This window comes from Pocillopora verrucosa, chromosome 12 (assembly GCF_036669915.1).
Source record: "Pocillopora verrucosa isolate sample1 chromosome 12, ASM3666991v2, whole genome shotgun sequence".
NCBI lineage: Eukaryota > Metazoa > Cnidaria > Anthozoa > Scleractinia > Pocilloporidae > Pocillopora > Pocillopora verrucosa.
The window spans coordinates 6,026,292-6,047,582 of record NC_089323.1 but is presented as its reverse complement, the minus strand read 5'-3'; the positions used below and the strand labels follow the sequence as shown (position 1 = coordinate 6,047,582).

The 21,291-nt window shown below is 36.8% G+C and overlaps 1 protein-coding gene across 6 annotated transcripts in view; it reads right to left on the bottom strand.

Annotated features, from left to right (window-relative positions):
- Nucleotides 1–21,291, bottom strand: part of LOC131777792 (hemicentin-1-like) — a 56,354-nt gene that overhangs the window by 18,440 nt on the left and 16,623 nt on the right. For all 6 annotated transcript variants that reach the window (XR_010715909.1, XR_010715910.1, XR_010715913.1 and 3 more), the window contains exons 14-34: nucleotides 20,885–21,172; nucleotides 18,899–19,189; nucleotides 17,564–17,869; nucleotides 16,730–17,008; nucleotides 15,335–15,622; nucleotides 14,877–15,185; nucleotides 14,205–14,486; nucleotides 13,589–13,864; nucleotides 12,571–12,858; nucleotides 11,464–11,754; nucleotides 10,061–10,366; nucleotides 9,285–9,563; nucleotides 8,787–9,074; nucleotides 7,913–8,221; nucleotides 7,255–7,536; nucleotides 6,326–6,601; nucleotides 5,266–5,553; nucleotides 3,880–4,170; nucleotides 2,514–2,819; nucleotides 984–1,304; nucleotides 539–606 (exon numbers count right to left, since the gene is read on the bottom strand). Coding sequence is in view for 1 of the 6 variants with exons in the window: in XM_066159678.1 (XP_066015775.1) it covers nucleotides 539–606; nucleotides 984–1,304; nucleotides 2,514–2,819; nucleotides 3,880–4,170; nucleotides 5,266–5,553; nucleotides 6,326–6,601; nucleotides 7,255–7,536; nucleotides 7,913–8,221; nucleotides 8,787–9,074; nucleotides 9,285–9,563; nucleotides 10,061–10,366; nucleotides 11,464–11,754; nucleotides 12,571–12,858; nucleotides 13,589–13,864; nucleotides 14,205–14,486; nucleotides 14,877–15,185; nucleotides 15,335–15,622; nucleotides 16,730–17,008; nucleotides 17,564–17,869; nucleotides 18,899–19,189; nucleotides 20,885–21,172 (5,912 nt within the window). In the remaining 5 variants the exon portion in view is untranslated. The remainder of the gene's footprint in view (nucleotides 1–538; nucleotides 607–983; nucleotides 1,305–2,513; nucleotides 2,820–3,879; nucleotides 4,171–5,265; nucleotides 5,554–6,325; nucleotides 6,602–7,254; nucleotides 7,537–7,912; nucleotides 8,222–8,786; nucleotides 9,075–9,284; nucleotides 9,564–10,060; nucleotides 10,367–11,463; nucleotides 11,755–12,570; nucleotides 12,859–13,588; nucleotides 13,865–14,204; nucleotides 14,487–14,876; nucleotides 15,186–15,334; nucleotides 15,623–16,729; nucleotides 17,009–17,563; nucleotides 17,870–18,898; nucleotides 19,190–20,884; nucleotides 21,173–21,291) is intronic.

Sequence of the window (21,291 nt, the reverse complement as noted above, 5' to 3'; positions counted from 1 at the left end):
AATGAAATTACAACTGTAAACTAAAAACGCGACACAGAAGCCACAGGCAAGGGTATAAACGATGGTCTTGCTAGCTACATCGCGTCATCCGTGACATGTATACGTTAAATGGTACACAACAACACGGAATCTAACGGAGGGAGCTGAAAATAATGTCGTTGCTGACATCGCCGACATGTAAAAGTAAGCTGCTGTCCAAGTTAATTAAGAGCAGAGTCTCGTCTACTTGTCTACGTCTACGCAATTTCAAATTTAAACCCGCAGAGAGCCGAACACGCGCATGGTTATTCGAAAACTAACGAAGTATTCAAGATTTAAAGTTTCGTCTTATCATACGTACTTTCGCATCATTTAGCATACTTGTAATTATCGTATTTAACACTGTACTTAACAAAACAGTTGTGTGAACTAGTAATTTAGGTTTGAAACTCTCCTTCCTTGTTGTAAAATGTGGAGGGAATAAATAAAACATGTCAGTACTAAAACAACAACAACAACAACAAATCATTCGGAGATAAATGTAACGTCTGATAATTACCTGCCAGGAAACATTCGCTGCAGTTGAATTGACAATAATCACATAAAAAGTCGGAGCTTCCCTTGGCACTGCAAAGTGAATTAAAAACTATATATCTATATATATATATATATATACATACAGCTCTTTTAGTATGTCAATATATAACACATGAAAATTGTAGCAAAATTGTGTTTGCTTGATTTCCGCACAAAAGTACATAAACTAGCACCTGCTCACTACTGCTTGCAAAACTTTCGCAGTTAATACACACTTAGATTGTTGTACAAGTTTTCTCCACAAATTTGTGACACATGGCATACAATAGCCCTCATAAAGTAATTACCACAATTTCCAAAAAGTCTACACGCCCTTATCCCCTTTCATAATACTCCGGTAGCTATTATCGGTGTGGCCCCTTCCGTACACAGCAAAGAAATGCAGAGAGTAAATAGCATACATGTACCTTCTTCATCTGTGGTAACATTCAGAATATGGCTACTGTTACTTTGGCCAATTGTGTTTGTCGCAAACATTCTGATATTATATGTCGTCCAAGGAAGAAGACTTGTAAGAGAGGCTTTTGTGGAGGAACTGGACACCACACAGGCACTGCTTGAGAGTGATCCCTGACAAACAACACCCTTAAAGATCTCATTATCTTCACTGATCTCCACTGTGAAGTTCTCAATGGCACTATTTCCATCAAAACCAGCTGTCCAAGAGATAATCACCACCCGTGAGCCCTTTGAATCAACTGTCAATGTCTGCGGTGGGTCTGGCACCACTGTGGAATTAAACAATACTTCATTACTCATTAAAATGTGCAATTTCACCAAATAGATGAAGAGTTTTAAAATCGTTCTACATTGGTCAAGTTCCACATTACTGATACAGGAAAATAAATTCATTCTTCTTAATTATTTCGATAAGATTGTTACGGAGATCGAGTTTTTTTGTATATCGACTGTTCAGCTTTTGGAATGATTTTATCAATATAATTTGCGTTGCTGCTCCCGTCATCTTGTGCATGTTCTGTCTTTAGGCTCCTCTAACCCCAAAACATAAGCAAGACCACGTTTTATGAGAATCTTTCCCATATCCAAGCGGTTGCAGTCTCAATTACCACAGACCATTGAAAATGAACAAAAAACAAAACTACCAATAACTGACAGCAAATGTGGCTTAGTTGAAGATCTACATTATTTGGTGTAATTATGGTTAAAATAGAATAGAGAGACACATAGATATAGTGTATTTATGTGCAGCTGTTTTTTTTCGTAATTTTTTGTTTCTTTCCACATTGGGTTAATTCTTGGTTTTCCTCTTTCTGTTGGAACAATTGACCTTTCTCTTTTTGCGGGGGAAGGGGGAAGGGGGGAAGGGGGGAGGGAGGGGGAAGGGAGGAAGGGGGAGGGAGGGGGAGGGGGGGAAGGGGGGAGGGAGGGGGGGAAGGGGGGAAGGAGGGGGGGAAGGGGGGAAGGAGGGGGGGAAGGGGGGAGGGAGGGAGGGAGGGGAAGAAACATTTAGAAGTGTAAGCTGCCAAATGGTGACTTTATCCCTTTAACCTGTAAGAGTGATTAGAATCGAATTCCTCCTAACAAAGTTACACCTTAATGACACATTAAGATCACGAATAAAGGAAAGAAGAAGCTCTTGCTTGTTACACAAATTCTCTTGTCAGCACCTGAGAAAATGTATAGTGAACAGTATGGAGAGTAAGCTAACAGATGTTAGGGTGTAAAGGGTAAAAGACAGTTGAGCCTGGAACTGTGTTTCTTAAAGAAAATTAAAACTTTTACAAAGGATAAAAAATATCCAAAAAAAAAAAATGGAATCAGTTTGATATAAGTTAACAAAGTTAATGAAGAATCCATTAACTCCAGTAAACTCTAAACAACAGCCCCACAGAGAAGAGTATCTGCATACTGTACTTGACTCAAAGTGATGAGATATCAATATATCAATATACCGTGCATCATTCAGAAAAACATACCTTGTATAAGGACTGAAGTTGTGTCTGAGGAATTGCCAACAGTATTTGTGACGAAACAAGTGTAATTTCCCTCATGATGTGTAGTACTTGATGAAATTAGCAGCTGAGATTGACTTTCAGTGAACTGTGTTACATTCACCGATCCATTACCAATACCACTACCATTTCGAGCAATCACATTTCCATCTTTAACCCATTGTACTTCCGACACCGGCGGCGAAGCATTGTACTGGCAAGTCAGATGAATTTGTTTGTTTATTTCAACAAACTTTGGTTCACTGCCACTTATTTTGACATCTGCTCTAACTGTAATCATAAAGATTGTTCAAGTTAGTTACCACAAACGTGTATAGTACATCTATTTGAAACATTTCTATGAATTATGTGTTATATTTTTAGACAATTTGGTGTGTAGTATCCCTGTAAATTTTTACTTGTTGTTTGTAAGTGTATATTGATGAGCCCCCAAGGAAAAAAACCAAATCAAACCACGCTTTAGTTTATCTACCTATATCATCCAAATGTTTTATCTCAAATGCATCTCATATAATGCAAGAAATGCAAAGCAAATAGAGAAGTGGTTTGACGCCAGTCTTGCATTATGCTAGCATCAGATTGGCTCATGAAACATCAATTTGTCACAGAGGGTTCCAAAACATATCAAAGTGGAATTCTAGTTTTGATCTTTGTTCTCAAATCCTTGGATACATTCTACAGTACATGCATACTAAAAGTGTTTTCACGACACACCCAAAATAAACGTTTATGTGTTGATGATAGAACAGCAAGAAAACCTTTGCTGAGTACATGTGCACTTAGAACCTGCATTAACCTTTATATATATATTTTTTAATTCTTCTCTCTAGCTGCAGCACAGTTCCTTGTAAATTACATGCGATTGCGAGAATTTGGTTCTAGTTCAAGATAAAAACTTCTGGGCCCAGTTGTTCAAAGAGTGGAGAACACTATCCCAACGGATAAATCACTATCCAACGGATAACTGCCAAGGAAACGTATTGTACCAACCACCAGATGGCGATTTATTGAGTGGGTAACGTTATCCAACCTTTGAACAACCGTGGCCTGCCTGATAAGTATTGGTGTTGTCTTATACCTATTTGTTGAATAACATATTCATACTATAGGAAGAAGGTACATATCAATCACTTCTGGGAGGTAAAGGATTAAGCAGACACTGTGAACAATATCAAGCAAACACTACAAGTTTCTTTGGGTGTCTTCTGAGAAGACTCTTACATGTATAAGGGTCTCAAGTACCTGATGTGCTGACTTATTACAGGTTCCACTCAACCAATAATAATAATATATATATCTCATATACTGCAGTCTGAAAAGTAATACTCACAGTTGACTGTCAGTTTTCCTGGAGCTGAGGCGGTACTATTTACACTGTTATTTGCCACACATCTATATTGGCCTTCATCCCCTCGCACAATATTGGTAATTGTCAAACTTGACGTGTTTCCCTTAAAATCAGAAACACTAATCCTTGGATTTTCTGATATGTCAATTCCATCTTTTGTCCATTTCACATCTGGTGTAGGATTTCCATAAACTGTACAGTCCAGAGTTAAGTTAACATTTTGCTCTTCTATTACTGTCACATTCTGTGGGCTGCTGATAAATTCAGGTGGAACTAGAAAAAAATGCAATTTAGTCTGAGTGTTTTTTTAGTCTTACTTTAGTCTTACTTTAGTCTTACTTTAGTCTTACTTTTTTAGTCTTTTTTAGTCTTTTTTAGTCTTTAGCCTTCCTTTTACTGGCAACATCAAATACATCCATAACCCTCTTTCAGAGGCCTAAACTGTTTATGGTTTAATTAGTAAGAAAAATTTGAAGTGCTTTCCAGCCTATTATCATTTTAATAACCTATCTTGAATTTCAAGCACATCAAACATTTGTCTTTCAGTGACCTTATAATAATAATTTAGTAATAATTTATAGACTCATGTCGCGCAATTATAAATATGAGAATTTTCAAATTCGCATTACAATTAAAAGTTAACCCTGATAGTTACTAAAAACTAAAAAAAAAATTGTCACTGAGAAGATGCAAAAATATAAAATTAGATACAAAGAAATAAAAAGCTTTTGCAAATAAAAAAGTTTTAATAGATTGAAAAAGATTGGGTGTTTCTGATAGAGCCCGGAAGATCGTTCCAGAATCTAGGGGTGACCTTCTGTATATGTAGTGAACTCGTATTAGTGTGCAATGCATAATGGGTTTGGGTGTTTTCTGTCATAAAATAATGTAAATTTAGAGCATTGTGTAGGTAGTGTAAGTAATCGAAGGTAAGTCATCTACTGTAATCAAGTTTATTGTAAACTATACTTTGTTCGTGGTGTGTCCTCAGTGGATTATTGTAAGTGACGTATTGTAACTGAGTTCTGTAGTGTATTGTAAGTAGAGTAATGTTTTGTAAAATGCCAAAAAAAAAATTAAAGACAAAAAAAAAATGGCTGTTTTCTGGAGTTCAGTCGACTAACACATACATACATTTTGTTTTCTAGAATTTTCAGTTCAATTTGTGAATGGCTTTAACATCAAAACTGATATTTACAACAGAATTCGAAAGCACCTGAGAAACAAAACAATTATTCGCCAACGACGATAATTATTATGTATGATTTGTAGCATGTGCTCTTGGGAAAAAGGAGGTTTTGTGTTCAAGTAGTTTTTGATGATTTTCATATCATTTTACAGTCAAAGAAATTTTTATAAGTTACTTACATTGTACATTAAGATTCCCTGCAGATGATATTAGGTTGCCAACATTATTAATAATCACACATCTGTATTGTCCCGAATCCGATCGATGAACATCTGTGATTGTCAAACTGTGATTGTTGTTCAGTGACCACGTTGTTAGTCGTAGATTTGCTGTTATATTCAGGTTTTCCTCGTTCTTCGTCCAAGTAAATCTTGGTGAAGGATTTCCATCTACCATGCAACTAAACACAACATCTTCTCCCTCAACTATGGTGGCATCCTCTGGATTTTCCACAATTTCAGGTGCAACTTGGAATTTAAAAAAACAGAAGCGTTAGGCTCTGTCAACTCAAATCTGTAAATTTTAAAAGCTACCGGCTTATTCCTTTGCATATCTCAAAGATCTCGTCATTTTTTGTTATTGTTTTTTGCTTTTTAGATTTGTCAAAACATAAATTTTCACTGATGTCAAAGACTATTGCGTTATTTTAATTCTTCTTCTTCCTTTTTTTTTCGGTCTTTATGCTCGTCGCTGAGTGTCTATTTCATCTTCTAACTAAAGTTAATCATAAAAAAATGATTTGTAATTTCTGCTAAGACCTAGGAATGCTATGTCATCAGTGATAATGAGCGATTTTTAACGAAAAATTCTAACATCTCTTCTTCCGGTCTTGTGCACAATCAGATGAAGCTGACAAGATAAATGGCAATATAATCTACCTTCTCACGACGAAGTAACCCAAAATTACCAAAATACAATCCAAATGAGATTTCTTGAAGGAAGGGGGAAAAAATTACGTGACAGAGAACTGAAATAACAAGCCAGATATTTGTTTGTGAATACTGTGCACGAACATTCAACTTTCGGTCCTGAACAACTCTTTCCCATTTTTAAAGTTTGCAAAATTTTTGTGAAAATTCGAAACATGAAGATAAATATTGTGTTCAACATGTCTGATTTATATTTGACATAGCTACCCCCCCCCCCCTCCACACAAAATACCTTTTAACAACTTTTAACTGTGACCAGAATTTCTCCTTCAAATTAGGCAAAACAGAAAATAATTGATGGATCACTTACACTGTACGTCGACTTTTGCAGCATTTGAGATATCATCTCCAAGGCTGTTCCTGGCAACACATCTGTAATTTCCGCTTTCTGATCTGTTCACTTTCGCTATATACAGTGTCTCGTTGTCTCCTGACAAGATTATCCCTTGAGTGTTAGTTAAAGGAGATCCATCTTTGGTCCATGACAGTGTTGGTGGTGGATTTCCGGTCGCGTTACAAAATAAGGTCATGAGGAGTCCTTCTTCTGGTGTAACGTTCTTAGGATGCGTAATAATTTCAGGTTGATCTGTAAACAGAAAAATATGAAGGATAAATAAACCAGAAGCACAACCTCAAGCAATTCTAGGATCGATCCAAGAATTTTTTATTCTTTTCTCTTTTTGTGACAAATAAATCATTATACGTTATTTTAAGCAACAAAGAGTGTCCAGAAAAACCCACTCTTTTCGTCCACACACTTCTGATAAATGAAAAACTGTTTGGACCCATATATTAGAATATTGTAAAAAACCTGGAAATTTCCATTACGCGCAATACTGTGTATATATATATATATAAATATAAATATTATGAGAGGAAAAAAGGACGCAACTACATTTCCCCACAAGCCTGTTTCGTGAATCGCTTCACTCTTCAGGGGTTTAAACTCCTGAAGAGTGAAGCGATTCACGAAACAGGCTTGTCGGGAAATGTAGTTGCGTCCTTTTTTCCTCTCATAATATTTATTATTATTGTTCCACGCGAAAATCGACTTGCAGACTTCCTATATATATATATATATATATATATATATATATATGTACAAATATATACAAATACACAGATAAGAATTTAGTTCAACTACATTTCTCTCGATCTTAAGTTGGCTTATACCTTACTGATACTGCTCAAAAGTTCGTTCTCTCATGACTTAGAAAAGCAAGCTAATTCTGTACTTACATAGCACGTTTATTAGAGAGGGGTCAGAAGTGTCATTTCCAACCCTGTTTTTCACTAAACATCGGTAATCTCCACTGTCTCCTCTGTTCACATTTGTTATTGTCAATTCTTGAGAGTCATTGGATAAACTTATCCTGGAGTTATTATTTACTTTAATAACAGATCCATCAAACGTCCAGGATATGTGCAGTATAGGGCTTCCTGTAGCGTTGCAATACAACTTGACAGTGTCTCCTTCTTGAGGGGCAGTACTTTTTGGCTGAGTAATGATGAAAGGCTTTACTGTATAGGGAGAAACAGAAAAAAAAAAGTCTAAAGCACCCATTATTTTTTCAGTGTTGTAATCAGTCTACATTTCCGCTAAACAAATCGTTAAACGAAATGTTTCATAGACTTCATAGGAAAGTCTCGGGTTGCTTTAGTACTATGCGTATGCAGCAAATATTTAAAGATAAATAAATAGAGCAGCTGCTGTTCATCTTCTACATATGCACTTTCTAAACAGCTCGTGAACTTCATGCGAAATCTTGCTTTCGCGATCCGGAGATTTCACATTTAACTCATTCACTCTTTGAAGTCTGTAAAGAGAAATCTTAGCTTATTGCTGTCTCACCCTAAAATACGGGTAAATACGAATTTGCCAACAGCTCTTACACACCTTCCACAATGATAGATGTCGAGTCTGATGAACTATCAACCATATTTGTGACATTGCAAGTGTAATTCCCACTATCAGCCACGATAGCTGCACTGAGCGACAACTGTATGATGCTCTCATTGAAGTGCAGAATATCCAATCGGGAGTTGTTGATCACTTTTGTGGAGTTTGTTGAAATCACCTCTCCATCTTTTATCCACTGCACCTCAATCACAGGCGGTAGCGCCTTGTGCCGACATGTTATCTTGATATCGTCGCCCTTAGCCACAATCTTCTGTTTACCACCATCGATTGTAACTTCTGGATCAACTAGAGTATGATTTAATAATTATAATTGTATCGTAATCATGTGCTTTTATTTATTTATTTATTATGCTATGTGTATAAATGATATAACTTTTCAAGCATAATTGGTATCATATCAAAATCCTAGACTAGAAGTTGTGAGTCTGCAAACTCTTATGACAGGTGTTCCTGATAGTGCTGAATTTGTGAAAATAACTTAAATATGGACTGAAAGGTTTATGAAGGAACAAGAACAAGAAATGGAGCGGCATAGAGAGAACAGATATCAACTGTAGAGTAAAATTGTAATGGATAATATCGACGTATTAGCGCCAGTGGCCAACATATACATTCATCCATCGAAGTACTAAATAACATTTTAAATCAAGCTACTTAGCAGTTACATTCAAATCCAGAGCAAATTCGTATGCATATCTTGAAAATTGGTAGCGTCTCTAAAACGAATGATCTTAATTACTTATGGAGAAAAAAATACAAACACCGAAAAAAATAAAGAAAACAAAAGAAAAAAAAATACAAGAATATTCAACACTCGCACGTTTCACAGAGGAATTACTCTTAGACTCACAATGCACTGTTAGGGTCGCTGAAAATGAAGTCACAGTGGCCAAACTGTTATTAGCTACACATCTGTATTGTCCTGCATTCGATTGTTGAACATTTGATATTGTCAATTGGTGGTTTCCATCATTGGAAGAGACTCTAAGTCGCGCATCTGCAGCCACATTCAATTCCGCTTCATTCTTTGTCCAAGCAACATCAGGTGTAGGGTATCCTGCCACTACACAATTGAACATAACAGTTTGTCCTTCCACTCTCGTGGCATCAACTGGAGATTTGGAGATTTCAGGGGCAACTATCAATATAAATAACGAAAAAGAAATTATGAGTCTCTACAGAATCAAACATAATTTACAAGATGTAGTGCGACATGTTGGTTAGAGCACTACATCAAAAAAGGAAGCAAATGACACCGACTTTCCTAACATTTTTTTTTGTCAAAGATGAATGTTAAATATACAACGATTTATATTTTAGTCGTGTCGTAAACCATAGTTAAACTCACATCGAGCAGTGACTGTGGTGGCATTGGAGACAGCATTTCCAACCTTGTTGCTCGCCACACACCGGTATGCCCCGTTGTCTGTCCTACTCACGTTCGTTATTGTCAGCTGCTCGTTGTCTGCTGACAAACGGATCCGTGCATCCTCATTTGGACTTATAGAAGATCCAGTTTTTGTCCATGATATTGTCAAAGAGCTTCCAGTAGCGTTGCAAAAGAGAGTCAAGTTCTCTCCTTCTTTGACCGGATCAGCTTGTGGGTGCGTGTCGATAGCTGGCGTCACTGTAGAAATGCAAACAAGTATTTTCTACTTAAAAAGTTTACCTATTATTCTTTATATTTCGTATCCAAACAGTTTACATAGGTGTTCTCGAGCAGGCTCCCACGCACATAACTAAGCACCAGTTGAAGTCCAAAATGTAGGAATGTAAAGCACTCTATCTTCTCGCGGGAGAATAAACCAATAATGACGATGCCACTATTTTAATATCAGTGCAACATTTTCAGCACCTGAGAAAACGTACAGTGAACAGTATGGAGAATATGCAAACTGATGTTAGGGTGTAAAGGTGTTTATTAAAAAAAATTAAAACTTTTACAAAATGGAACACAGTTTTAAAATAAGTTAACAAAGTCAATGAGGAAGCCATTAACTACAGTAGACTCTAAAAAACAGCCCAACAGAGAAGAGCATCTGCTAACTGTACATTGCTCAAAGTGATGAGATCAAACAATAGTACAAAATATCAATATACCGTGCATCATTCAGAAAAACATACCTTGTATAAGGACTGACGTTGTATCTGAGGAATTGCCAACAGTATTTGTGACGAAGCAAGTGTAATTTCCCTCATCGTATGTAGTACTTGATGAAATTAGCAGCTGGGATTGACTTTCAGTGAACTGTGTTACATTCACCGATCCATTACCAATACCACTACCATTTCGAGCAATCACATTTCCATCTTTAACCCATTGTACTTCCGACACCGGCGGCGAAGCATTGTACTGGCAAGTCAGATGGATCTGTTTGTTTATTTCAACAAACTTTGGTTCAGTGCCACTTATTTTGACATCTGCTCTAACTGTAATCATAAGGATTGTTCAAGTTAGTCACCACAAACATTTCTATGAATTATGTGTTATATTTTTAGACAATTTGGCGTGTAGTATCCCTGTAAATTTTTCCTTGTTTGTAAATGTATATTGATAAACCCACAAGGAAAAACACCAAATCAAACCAGGCTTTAGGTTATCTACCTATATCATCTAAAGGTTTTGTCTAAAATGCATCTCATATAATGCAAGAAATGCAAAGCAAATAGAGAAGTGGTTTGAAACTTCTCTTGCATAATACTGGCATGAGATCGGCTCATGAAACATCAATTTGTCACAGAGGGTTCCAAAACGTATAAAAGTGGAATTCTAGTTTTGATCCTTTTTCTCAAATCCTTGGATGTATACTTCGCAAAAGATGTTGCCCATTATTTGCAAATATTTCCTTTTGTGCAAGTTTTGCCAAACTGATACATGCATACTAAAAGTGTTTACACATGATAAACCCACAATAAACGTTTATATGTAGATGACAGAACAGTACTGAAGCCTTTGCTGAGTATACGTGCACTTAGAACCTGCATTAACCTTTAAATCCCAATATCTGTCTTTTTCAATTCTTCTCTTTAGCTGCTACACAGTTCCTTGTAAATTGCATGTGAATGCGAAAATTTGGTTCTAGATCAAGATAAAAGCTTCTGAGTTCAGTTGCTCAAAGAATGAATAGCACTATCCAACGGATAAAACACTATCCATCGGATAAGTTCTAAGAAAACGTACTGCACCATCCACTGGATGGAAATTTATCGAGTGGATAGCGTTATCCAGCCTTTGAACAACCGGGGCCTGCCTGATAAGTATTGGTATTCTCTTACACCTATTTGCTGAAGAACACATTCATACTAGAGGTAGAGGTTACATTTTAATCACTTCTGGGAGTTAAAGGACTAAGCAAACACCGTGAAAAATATCAACTTGAGACACTACAAGTTTCTTTGGGTGTCTTCTGAGGCGACTCTTACATGTATAAGGGTCTTAGGCACCGGGTGTGCTGACTTACTACAGGTTCCACCCAACCAATACTAGTATATATCTCATATACCGCAGTCTTCAAAGTAATACTCACAGTTGACTGTCAGTTTTCCTGGAGCTGAGGCGGTACTATTTACACTGCTATTTGCCACACATCTATATTGGCCTTCATCTCCTCGCACAATATTGGTAATTGTCAAATTTGACGTGTTTCCCTTAAAATCAGAAACACTAATCCTTTGATTTTCTGATATGTCAACTCCATCTTTTGTCCATTTCACATCTGGTGTAGGATTTCCATAAACAGTGCAGTCCAGAGTTAAGTTAACATTCTGCTCTTCTATTACTGTCACATTCTGTGGGCTGCTGATAAATTCAGGTGGAACTAGAAAAAAAGGCAATTTAGTGTTGTTTTGGTCTTTACTTGTACTGGCAAGATCAAATACATTCATAACCCTCTGGCAGAGGCTTACGGTATCTATGGTTTATTTGGCAAGAAAAATTTGAAGTGCTTTCCAGCCTATTATCATTCTTGAATTTCAAGCACATCACACGTTTGTCTTTCAGTGACTTTCTGTGTATGTAGTGAACTTGTATTAGTGTGCAATGCATAATGGATATGGGTGTTTCCTGAAGTTCAGTCGACTAACACATACATGCATTTTGTTTTCTAGAATTTTCAGTTCAATTTGTGTTAATGAAATGATCACATGTGCTGTTGCTTAATTACAAAAAGCAAAATAATAAGGAAAGAAAAGTTAGTAACAGTATTTTCAAACGATTTAAGTGAAAAAGCAATCAAACCAACCAGAAAAATGCTATTCAGCAAAGGTTGGAGTTCATTGCAGATTAAGATGGCTATTTTATTTCTGTAACTGACTGTAAAGTAAAGTAGGGTTCCTGATCCCGTTTCAAGCAGGAATTTTAGAAAAATTGATCCGTCACATCCTCTTTAAACAGTTTTTTAGGCATCACGGCTTTAAAAGGGACATTTCAAATCTCACCTATAGATTGAAAAATAGAATGGCTTTAACATCAAAACTGGTATTTGCAACAGAATTCAAAAGCACCTAAGCAATTATACCAAAACAATTATTCGCCCACGACGATAATTGTTATGTATGTTTTGTAGCATGCGCTTAGCAGTTTACATGATTTTCATATGATTTTACAGTCAAAGAAATTTTTATAAGTTACTTACATTGTACATTAAGATTCCCTGAAGATGATGTTAAGTTGCCAACATTATTAATAATCACACATCTGTATTGTCCCGAATCCGATCGATGAACATCTGTGATTGTCAAACTGTGATTTTTGTACAGTGACGACGCTGTTAGTCGTAGATTTGCTGTTATATTCAGTTTTTCCTCGTTCTTCGTCCAAGTAACTCTTGGTGAAGGATTTCCATCTACCGTGCAAGTAAACAAAACATCTTCTCCCTCAACTGTGGTGGCATCCTCTGGATTTTCCACAATTTCAGGTGCAACTTGGAATTAAAAAAACAGAAGCGTTAGGCTCTGTCAACTCAAATCAGTGAATTTCAAAAGTTACCGGCGTACATGTATCCTTTGTATATCTCAAAGATCTCGTCATTTTTTTGTTTTTGATTTTTAGATTTGTGAAAGCATAAATTTTCACTGACGTGAAAGACCATTGCGTTATTTTAATTCTTCTTCTTCCTTTTCTTTCTGTTTTTATGCTCGTCGCTGAGTGTCTATTTCATCTTCTAACTAAAGATATATCATAAAAAAAAATGATTTGTACTTTCTGCTGAGACCAAGGAATGCAATGTCATCAGTGATCATGAGCGATTATTAACGAAAAATTCTAACATCTCCTCTTCCGGTCTTGTCGACATTCATATGAGGCTGACAAGATAAATGGCATTATAATCTACTTTCCCACGACGAAATATCCCAAAATTACCCAAATACAGGACCAAAAACTGAAATAACAAGCCGGATGTTTTTTTGTGAATACTGTGCAAGAACATTCAACTTTCCGTCCTGAACACCTCCTTTCCATTTTTAAAGTTTGCACAATTTTTGCGAAAATTCGAAAAATGAAGATAAATATTGTGTTCAACATGTCTGATTTATATTTGACATAGCTAACCTCCCCCCTCCCCACAAAATACCTTTTAACACCTTTTAACTGTGACCAGAATTTCTCCTATTAAATTAGGCAAAACAGAAAATAATTGATGGATCACTTACACTGTACGTCGACTTTTGCAGTATTTGAGGTATCATCTCCAAGGCTGTTCCTGGCAACACATCTGTAATTTCCATTTTCTGATCTGTTCACTTTCGCTATAGACAGTGTATCGTTGTCTCCAGAGAAAATTATCCCGTGGGTGTTAGTAAGAGGAGATCCATCTTTGGTCCATGACAGTGTTGGTGGTGGATTTCCGGTCGCGTTACAAAATAAGGTCATGAGGAGTCCTTCTTCTGGTGTGACGTTCTTAGGATGGGTAATAATTTCAGGTCGATCTGTAAACAGAAAAATATGAACAGATAAATAAACCAGAAACATAACCTTAAGAATTCTTTTCTGTTTTTGTGACAAATAAATCGTTATACGTTCTTTTAAGCAAGAGAATTCCAAAGAATGTCTAGAAAAACCCACTCTTTTCGTCCACACATTTCTGATAAACTGTCTGGACCCTTGTATTAGAATATTGTAAACAACCTGGAAAATATATGTATATATACACATATAAATTTAGTTCAACTACATTTCTCTCGGTCTTAAGTTGACTCATATTTTACTGGTACTGCTCAAAAGTTCGTTCCCTCATGGCTTAGAAAAGCAAACTTATTCTGTACTTACATAGCACGTTTATTACAGAGGGATCAGAAGTGTCATTTCCAACCCTGTTTTTCACTAAACATCGGTAATCTCCACTGTCCCCTCTGTTCACATTTGTTATCGTCAATTCTTGAGAGTCGTTGGATAAACTGATCCTGGAGTTCTCATTTGCTTTAATAATAGATCCATCAAACGTCCAGGATATATGCAGTAGAGGGCTTCCTGTAGCGTTGCAATACAACTTGACGGTGTCTCCTTCTTTAGGAGCAGTACTTTTTGGCTGAGTAATGATGGAAGGCTTTACTGTATAAGGGGAAACAGAAGAAAAAAAGTCCAGGGCACTCCATTATTTTTTCAATGTTGTAATCAGAGAGTCTATATTTCCACTAAACAAATCGTAAAACGAAATGTTTCATGGACTTCATAGGAAAGTCTCGGGTTGCTTTAAGACTATGCGTACACAGCAAATATTTGAAGATAAATAAACAAAATAAACATAGCAGCTGCTGCTCATCTTCTACATATGCACTTTATAAACAACTCGTGAACTTCATGCGCATTCTTACTCTCGCGATCCGGAGATTTCACATTGAGTTCATTCATTCTTTGAAGTCCGTAAAGAGAAATCTTAGCTTATTGCTGTCCTACCCTAAAACACGGGTGAATAAGAATTTGTCAACAGCTCTTACACACCTTCGACAATGATAGATGTCGAGTCTGATGAACTATTAACCATATTTGTGACATTGCAAGTGTAATTCCCACTATCAGCCACGATAGCTGTGCTGATCGACAACTGTATGAGGCTCTCATTGAAGTGCACAATATCCAATCTGGAGTTGTTGATCACTTTTGTGGAGTTTGTTGAAATCACCTCTCCATCTTTTATCCACTGCACCTCAATCACAGGCGGTAGGGCCTTGTGCCGACATGTTACCTTGATATCGTCGCCCTTAGCCACAATCTTCTGTTTACCATCATCGATTGTAACTTCTGGATCAACTAGAATATGATTTAATAATTATAATTGTATCTTAATCATGTGCTTTTATTTACAATACAAACACCGAAAAAAAAAACAAAACAAAACAAAAAAATTCAAGAATATTCATCACTCGCACGTTTCACGGAGGAATTACTCTTAGACTCACAATGCACTGTTAGGGTCGCTGAAGATGAAGTCACAGTATCCAAACTGTTATTAGCCACACATCTGTATTGTCCTGCATTCGATTGTTGAACATTTGATATTGTCAATTGGTGGTTTCCATCATTGGAAGAGAGTCTAAGTCGTGCATCAGCAGCCACATTTAATCCCGCTTCATTCTTTGTCCAAGCAACATCAGGTGTAGGGTATCCTGCCACTACGCAATTGAACACAACAGTTTGTCCTTCCACTTTTGTGGCATCAACTGGAGATTTGGAGATTTCAGGAGCAACTATCAATATAAATAACGAAAAAGAAATTATGAGTCTCTACAGAATCAAACATAATTTAGAAGGTGTAGTGTGACATGTTGGTTAGAGAGCTGTATCAAAAAAGAAAGCAAATGAAAGCGACTTTCCTAAACATTTTTTTTTTATCAAAGATAAATGTTAAGTGTAATGAAAGTGTAAATTTCAAAGATTTTGTCCAGCGCGCAGCGACTGCAACAATGTAGCTAACGGAATTCTACCTTGCTACAAGTTACAAGGTGTATTCAGTTAGTTCACAGACAAAATATGGAAATTTCAGCTGAAATATTTTTCACACCAGCGTGATCAGAGGAGACCCTTCTCTTCGAACTTAATTTGCATATCAAAAACTCACTACTTTGTACGAAAGAATTCTCAAAATGCAGGCGTTAATCGGGTTGAAAAAGCATATCAGTGCAGAGTTTATACACCAATGAGGTCACAAATTGCCTCAAACCGGCGGGTTTATCTCTAGCTTCCATCCACCAACTTCTTAAAAACAACGCAAATCCATGTGTTTGCTCAAATGCGCTCGTGTCAAAGATTATTTGCATGATTCTTAGAGTTGACCAAGATCTCCTTTTGACCGTTCAAACTTCGTTCGTTTATCGAGAAGGCGCCTCCCGATCACCTTTGTCTACTTTGTAAGTAACGCAAGCGCGCAAGCGTTACGACCGATCACGTTTACGCAACGATTTAGGACAACTCGGCATCTAATCTTCATTCAGTTCCTGTGAAAACCTAAAATCCTCAACGTAGAAGATACATTGCTACCATGAAGATACATTAGCTATATTGTTGCAGTCGCTGCGCGCTGGACAAAATCTTTGAAATTTAAAATTAATTTCGATCGCTGTCCACAGGGGTGGTCTAGCCAAAAATCATTTTTGCCTTGTGGCGACGCAAAAAAAGAGAATTGGAGAACAACTAAACTATTTTTGAAACATGTGTCCTAAACCTTTTTCATGGGCAAAAAATAAAAGAAAACTTTTTTCCGACGGGAAGTTGAGTGGACCGCTCTTAGCGAGAGTGGCACTTAAATATAAAACGATTTATATTTTAGTCGTGTTGTAAATCATAGTTAAACTCACATCGAACAGTCACTGTGGTGGCATTGGAGGTAGCATTTCCAACCTTGTTGCTCGCCACACACCGGTATGCCCCGTTGTCTGTCCTACTCACGTTCCTTATTGTCAGCTGCTCGTTGTCTGGTGACAAACGGATCCGTAAATCCTCATTTGGATTTATAGAAGATCCAGTTTTTGTCCATGATATTGTCAAAGAGCTTCCAGTAGCGTTGCAAAAGAGAGTCAAGTTCTCTCCTTCTTTGACCGGATCAGCTTGTGGGTGCGTGTCGATAGCTGGCGTAACTGTAGAAATGCAAACAAGTATTTTCTACCTAAAAAGTCCTCAGTTTCTCTCTCATTTTTTATTTTTCGTATCCAAACAGTTTAAATTGGTGTTCTTGAGCCGGTTCCTACCCACATAACTAAGCACTAGTTGAAGTCCAAAATGTAGGATTGTAAAGCACTATATCTTTTCGCCGGAGAATAAAACAATAATGACGATGCCACTATTTTAATATCAGTGCAACATTTTCAGCACCTGAGAAAACTTATAGTAAACAGTATGGAGAATATGCAAACTGATGTTAGGGTGTAAAGGGTTAAAAAACAGTTGAGCTTGGATCTGTGTTGCTAGAAGAAAATTAAAATTTTTACAAAGAATAAAAAAATATCCAAAAAAAAAATTAAACCAGTTTTAAAATAAGTTAACAAAGTTAATGAGGATGCCATTAACTACAGTAAACTCTAAACAACAACCCTACAGAGATGAGTATCTGCTTACTGGTCATTGCTCAAATTGATGAGATCAAGCAATGGTACAAAATATCAGTATACCGTGCATCATTTAGAGAAACATACTTTGTATAACGACTGACGTTGTATCTGAGGAATTGCCAACAGTATTTGTGACGAAGCAAGTGTAATTTCCCTCATCGTGTGTAGTACTTGATGAAATTAGCAGCTGAGATTGACTTTCAGTGAACTGTGTTACATTCACCGATCCATTACCAATACCACTACCATTTCGAGCAATCACATTTCCATCTTTAACCCATTGTACTTCCGACACCGGCGGCGAAGCATTGTACTGGCAAGTCAGATGGATCTGTTTGTTTATTTCAACAAACTTTGGTTCAGTGCCACTTATTTTGACATCTGCTCTAACTGTAATCATAAAGATTGTTCAAGTTAGTTACCACAAACGTGTACAGTTCATGTATTTGAAACATTTCTATGAATTAAGTGTTATATTTTTAGACAATTTGGTGTGTAGTATCCCTGTAAATTTTAAGTTGTTGTTTGCAAATGTATGTTGATGAGCCCCCATCCAAAAACACCAAATCAAACCACGCTTTAGGTTATCTACCTACATCATCCAAATGTTTTATTTAAAATGCATCTCATATAATGCAAGAAAAGCAAGGCAAAGTGAGAAGTGGTCTGACGCCAGTCTTGCATAATGCTGGCATCAGATTGGCTCATGAAACGTCAATTGGTCACAGAGGGTTCCAAAACGTATCAAAGTGGAATTCTAGTTTTGATCCTTGTTCTCAACTCCTTGGATGCATTCTTCGCAAGAGATGTTGCCCATTATTTGCAAATATTTCCTTTGTGCAGGTTTTACCAAACTGGTACATGTATACTAAAAATGTTTAGTGACATACCCAAAATATACGTTAATGGCAGATGACAGAACAGTACTAAAACCTTTGCTGAGTATATGTGCATTAACTTTTAAATCCCAATATCTGTTCTTTTTTTAAATTCTTCTCTTTAGCTTTTACACAGTTCCTTGTAAATTACATGTGCTTGCGAGAATTTGGTTCTAGATCAAGATAAAAACTTCTGGGCCCAGTCGTTCAAAGAGTGGATAACACTTTCCAACGGAGTGGATAGCGTTATCCAACCACTGAACAACCGGGGCCTGCATTGGTATTCTCTTACACCTATTTGTTGAATAATATATTCATACTATAAGGAGAAGTTAAATGTTAATCACTTCTTGGAGATAAATGATTAAGCAAACACTCTAAACAATACCAAACAGACATTACGAGTTCCTTTGGGTGTCCTCTCAGCAGACACTTACATGTATAAGGGTCTTAGGCACCGGGTGTGCTGACTTACTACAGGTTCCACCCAACCAATACTAGTATATATCTCATATACCGCAGTCTTCAAAGTAATACTCACAGTTGACTGTCAGTTTTCCTGGAGCTGAGGCGGTACTATTTACACTGCTATTTGCCACACATCTATATTGGCCTTCATCTCCTCGCACAATATTGGTAATTGTCAAATTTGACGTGTTTCCCTTAAAATCAGAAACACTAATCCTTTGATTTTCTGATATGTCAACTCCATCTTTTGTCCATTTCACATCTGGTGTAGGATTTCCATAAACTGTGCAGTCCAGAGTTAAGTTAACATTTTGCTCTTCTATTACTGTCACATTCTGCGGGCTGCTGATAAATTCAGGTGGAACTAGAAAAAAAGGCAGTTTAGTCTGATTGTTGTTTTGGTCTTTAACTCAACTGGCAACATCAAATACATCCATAACCTTCTTGCAGAGGCCTGCAGTGTTTATGGTTTAACTAACAAGAGAAATTTGAAGGGCTTTCTAGCCTACTCTCATTTTAATAACCTATCTTGAATTTCGAGCACATCACACGTTTGTATTTCAGTGGCCTTCCGTATATGTCGTGAACTTGTATAAGTGTGCAATGCATAATGGGTCCACTGACACATACATGCATTTTGTTTTCTTGAATTTTCAGTCCAATTTGTGTGAGTGAAATGATCCCATGTGCAGTTGTTTAATTACAAACAGCAAAAATAACAAGGGGAGTAAAGTTAGTGGCAATATAAACAAATAAACAAACAAAGAACACTTTTCACAAAGTAGCCTGTACTTATTAGAAATGAGCATCTGAGTAAAGCCATATCTTACATGGACACCTATTTGAGGAGGGAGGGGTGGGGGGTAGGGTTGCTGATCCCGTTTCAAGCACAAATTTTAAAAAAATTGATCCGTCACATCCTCTTTAAACAGTATTTCAAGCATCACGGCTTTGAAAGGGAAAATTTCAAATCTCACTCAGTATAGTAAAAAACATCCTATTTAGTTTTTTTTTTCTGTCCTACCCGCGCGGTATTGGTTAAGTTTACGTCACTAACGCATATTTATAGCGTATAATTGCTACGGCCATTATAGAGATGTGCGCGCCCTGATTGGTCGAGGATTGCGTCATATCTCGCTAAAATGACCTCGCGCAAGGTGATTATAGCAGGAGCGCTTAATTTCAAAACGGCTACTTCGCGTTTTTCCAGTGCTACGGAGGAAGTGTGAACGCCCTAAAAAGAATCAAATCCCACAAGGACAAAAGATGCCATGTAGTTTAGAGTAGCAAAAGAAAGATATGAATTTTTCGGCGATTGATGTTAAATGAATCATCAAATTCTAGTGAAAACTGGTTTCTTATCTCGATACGAGTACTCAGAACAATCAAAATAGAATGGCTTTAAGATCAAAACTTACATTTACAGCAGAATTCAAAAGTACCTATATTACAACAGTTATTCGACTGCGGCGATAGTTGATATGTATGGTTTGTAGTATGTGCTCGTGGGAAAGAGAAGGTTTTGTGTTCAAGTAGTTTTATCAGGTACCTCACGTTTTCCCTTTAGGCTTACACATTTCGTAAGTTTTATTTTCACTTCATTTCGTCTTGTTTCAGTTCACTTATTCATATTAGATCGCTTTTCTTTCTTTCCGTCAAAACAGATTACAGACGGTATTCCATACCTTGCCTTTTTCGAAAAAACCCACCCATCGCATATTAACTTTGAGCTTGATCAAAAGTACGCATCACATTTAAACCTGTACTCCCATCTGTTTTCTCAATGAAAATCTACTCTCTTGTCTGTGTGTCTGTTCAAAGGCACATAACTTACGGCTCTTCTGGAAAGGGAAAGACTCAATTACGTCTCCTGTTTCCCCCTACACTTCTTTAGTGCTCTAACCGCCTCCTGTGTGCTTTGCAAAAGCACATAGCACAGTCGAGGCTATTTATTTGATAAATATAGACACAAAGAGATCTCTTTGTGTTGTCACCTATGCTAAGATTATGAAATATTGAAAATAATCTTACAGTCAAATAAATTTTGTGAGTTACTTACATTGTACATTTAGATCTCCTGGAGATGATGTTATGTTGCCAACACTATTAATAATCACACATCTGTATTGTCCCGAATCCGATCGATGAACATCTGTGATTATCAAATTGTGCTTGTTGTTCAGTGACGACGCTGTTAGTCGTTGATTTACTGTTATGTTCAGTTTTTCCTCGTTCTTCGTCCAAGTAACTCCTGGTGAAGGATTTCCATCTACCATACAACTAAACACAACATGTTCTCCCTCAACCATGGTGACATCCTTTGGATTTTCCACGATTTCAGGTGCAACTTGGAATTTAAAAAGAAAAGTGTTACATTCTGTTAACTCAAATAAATGAATTTCAAAAGCTACCGGCTTATTTCTTTGTATATATCAAAGTCCTCGTCATTTTTTTGTTGTTTCTTTG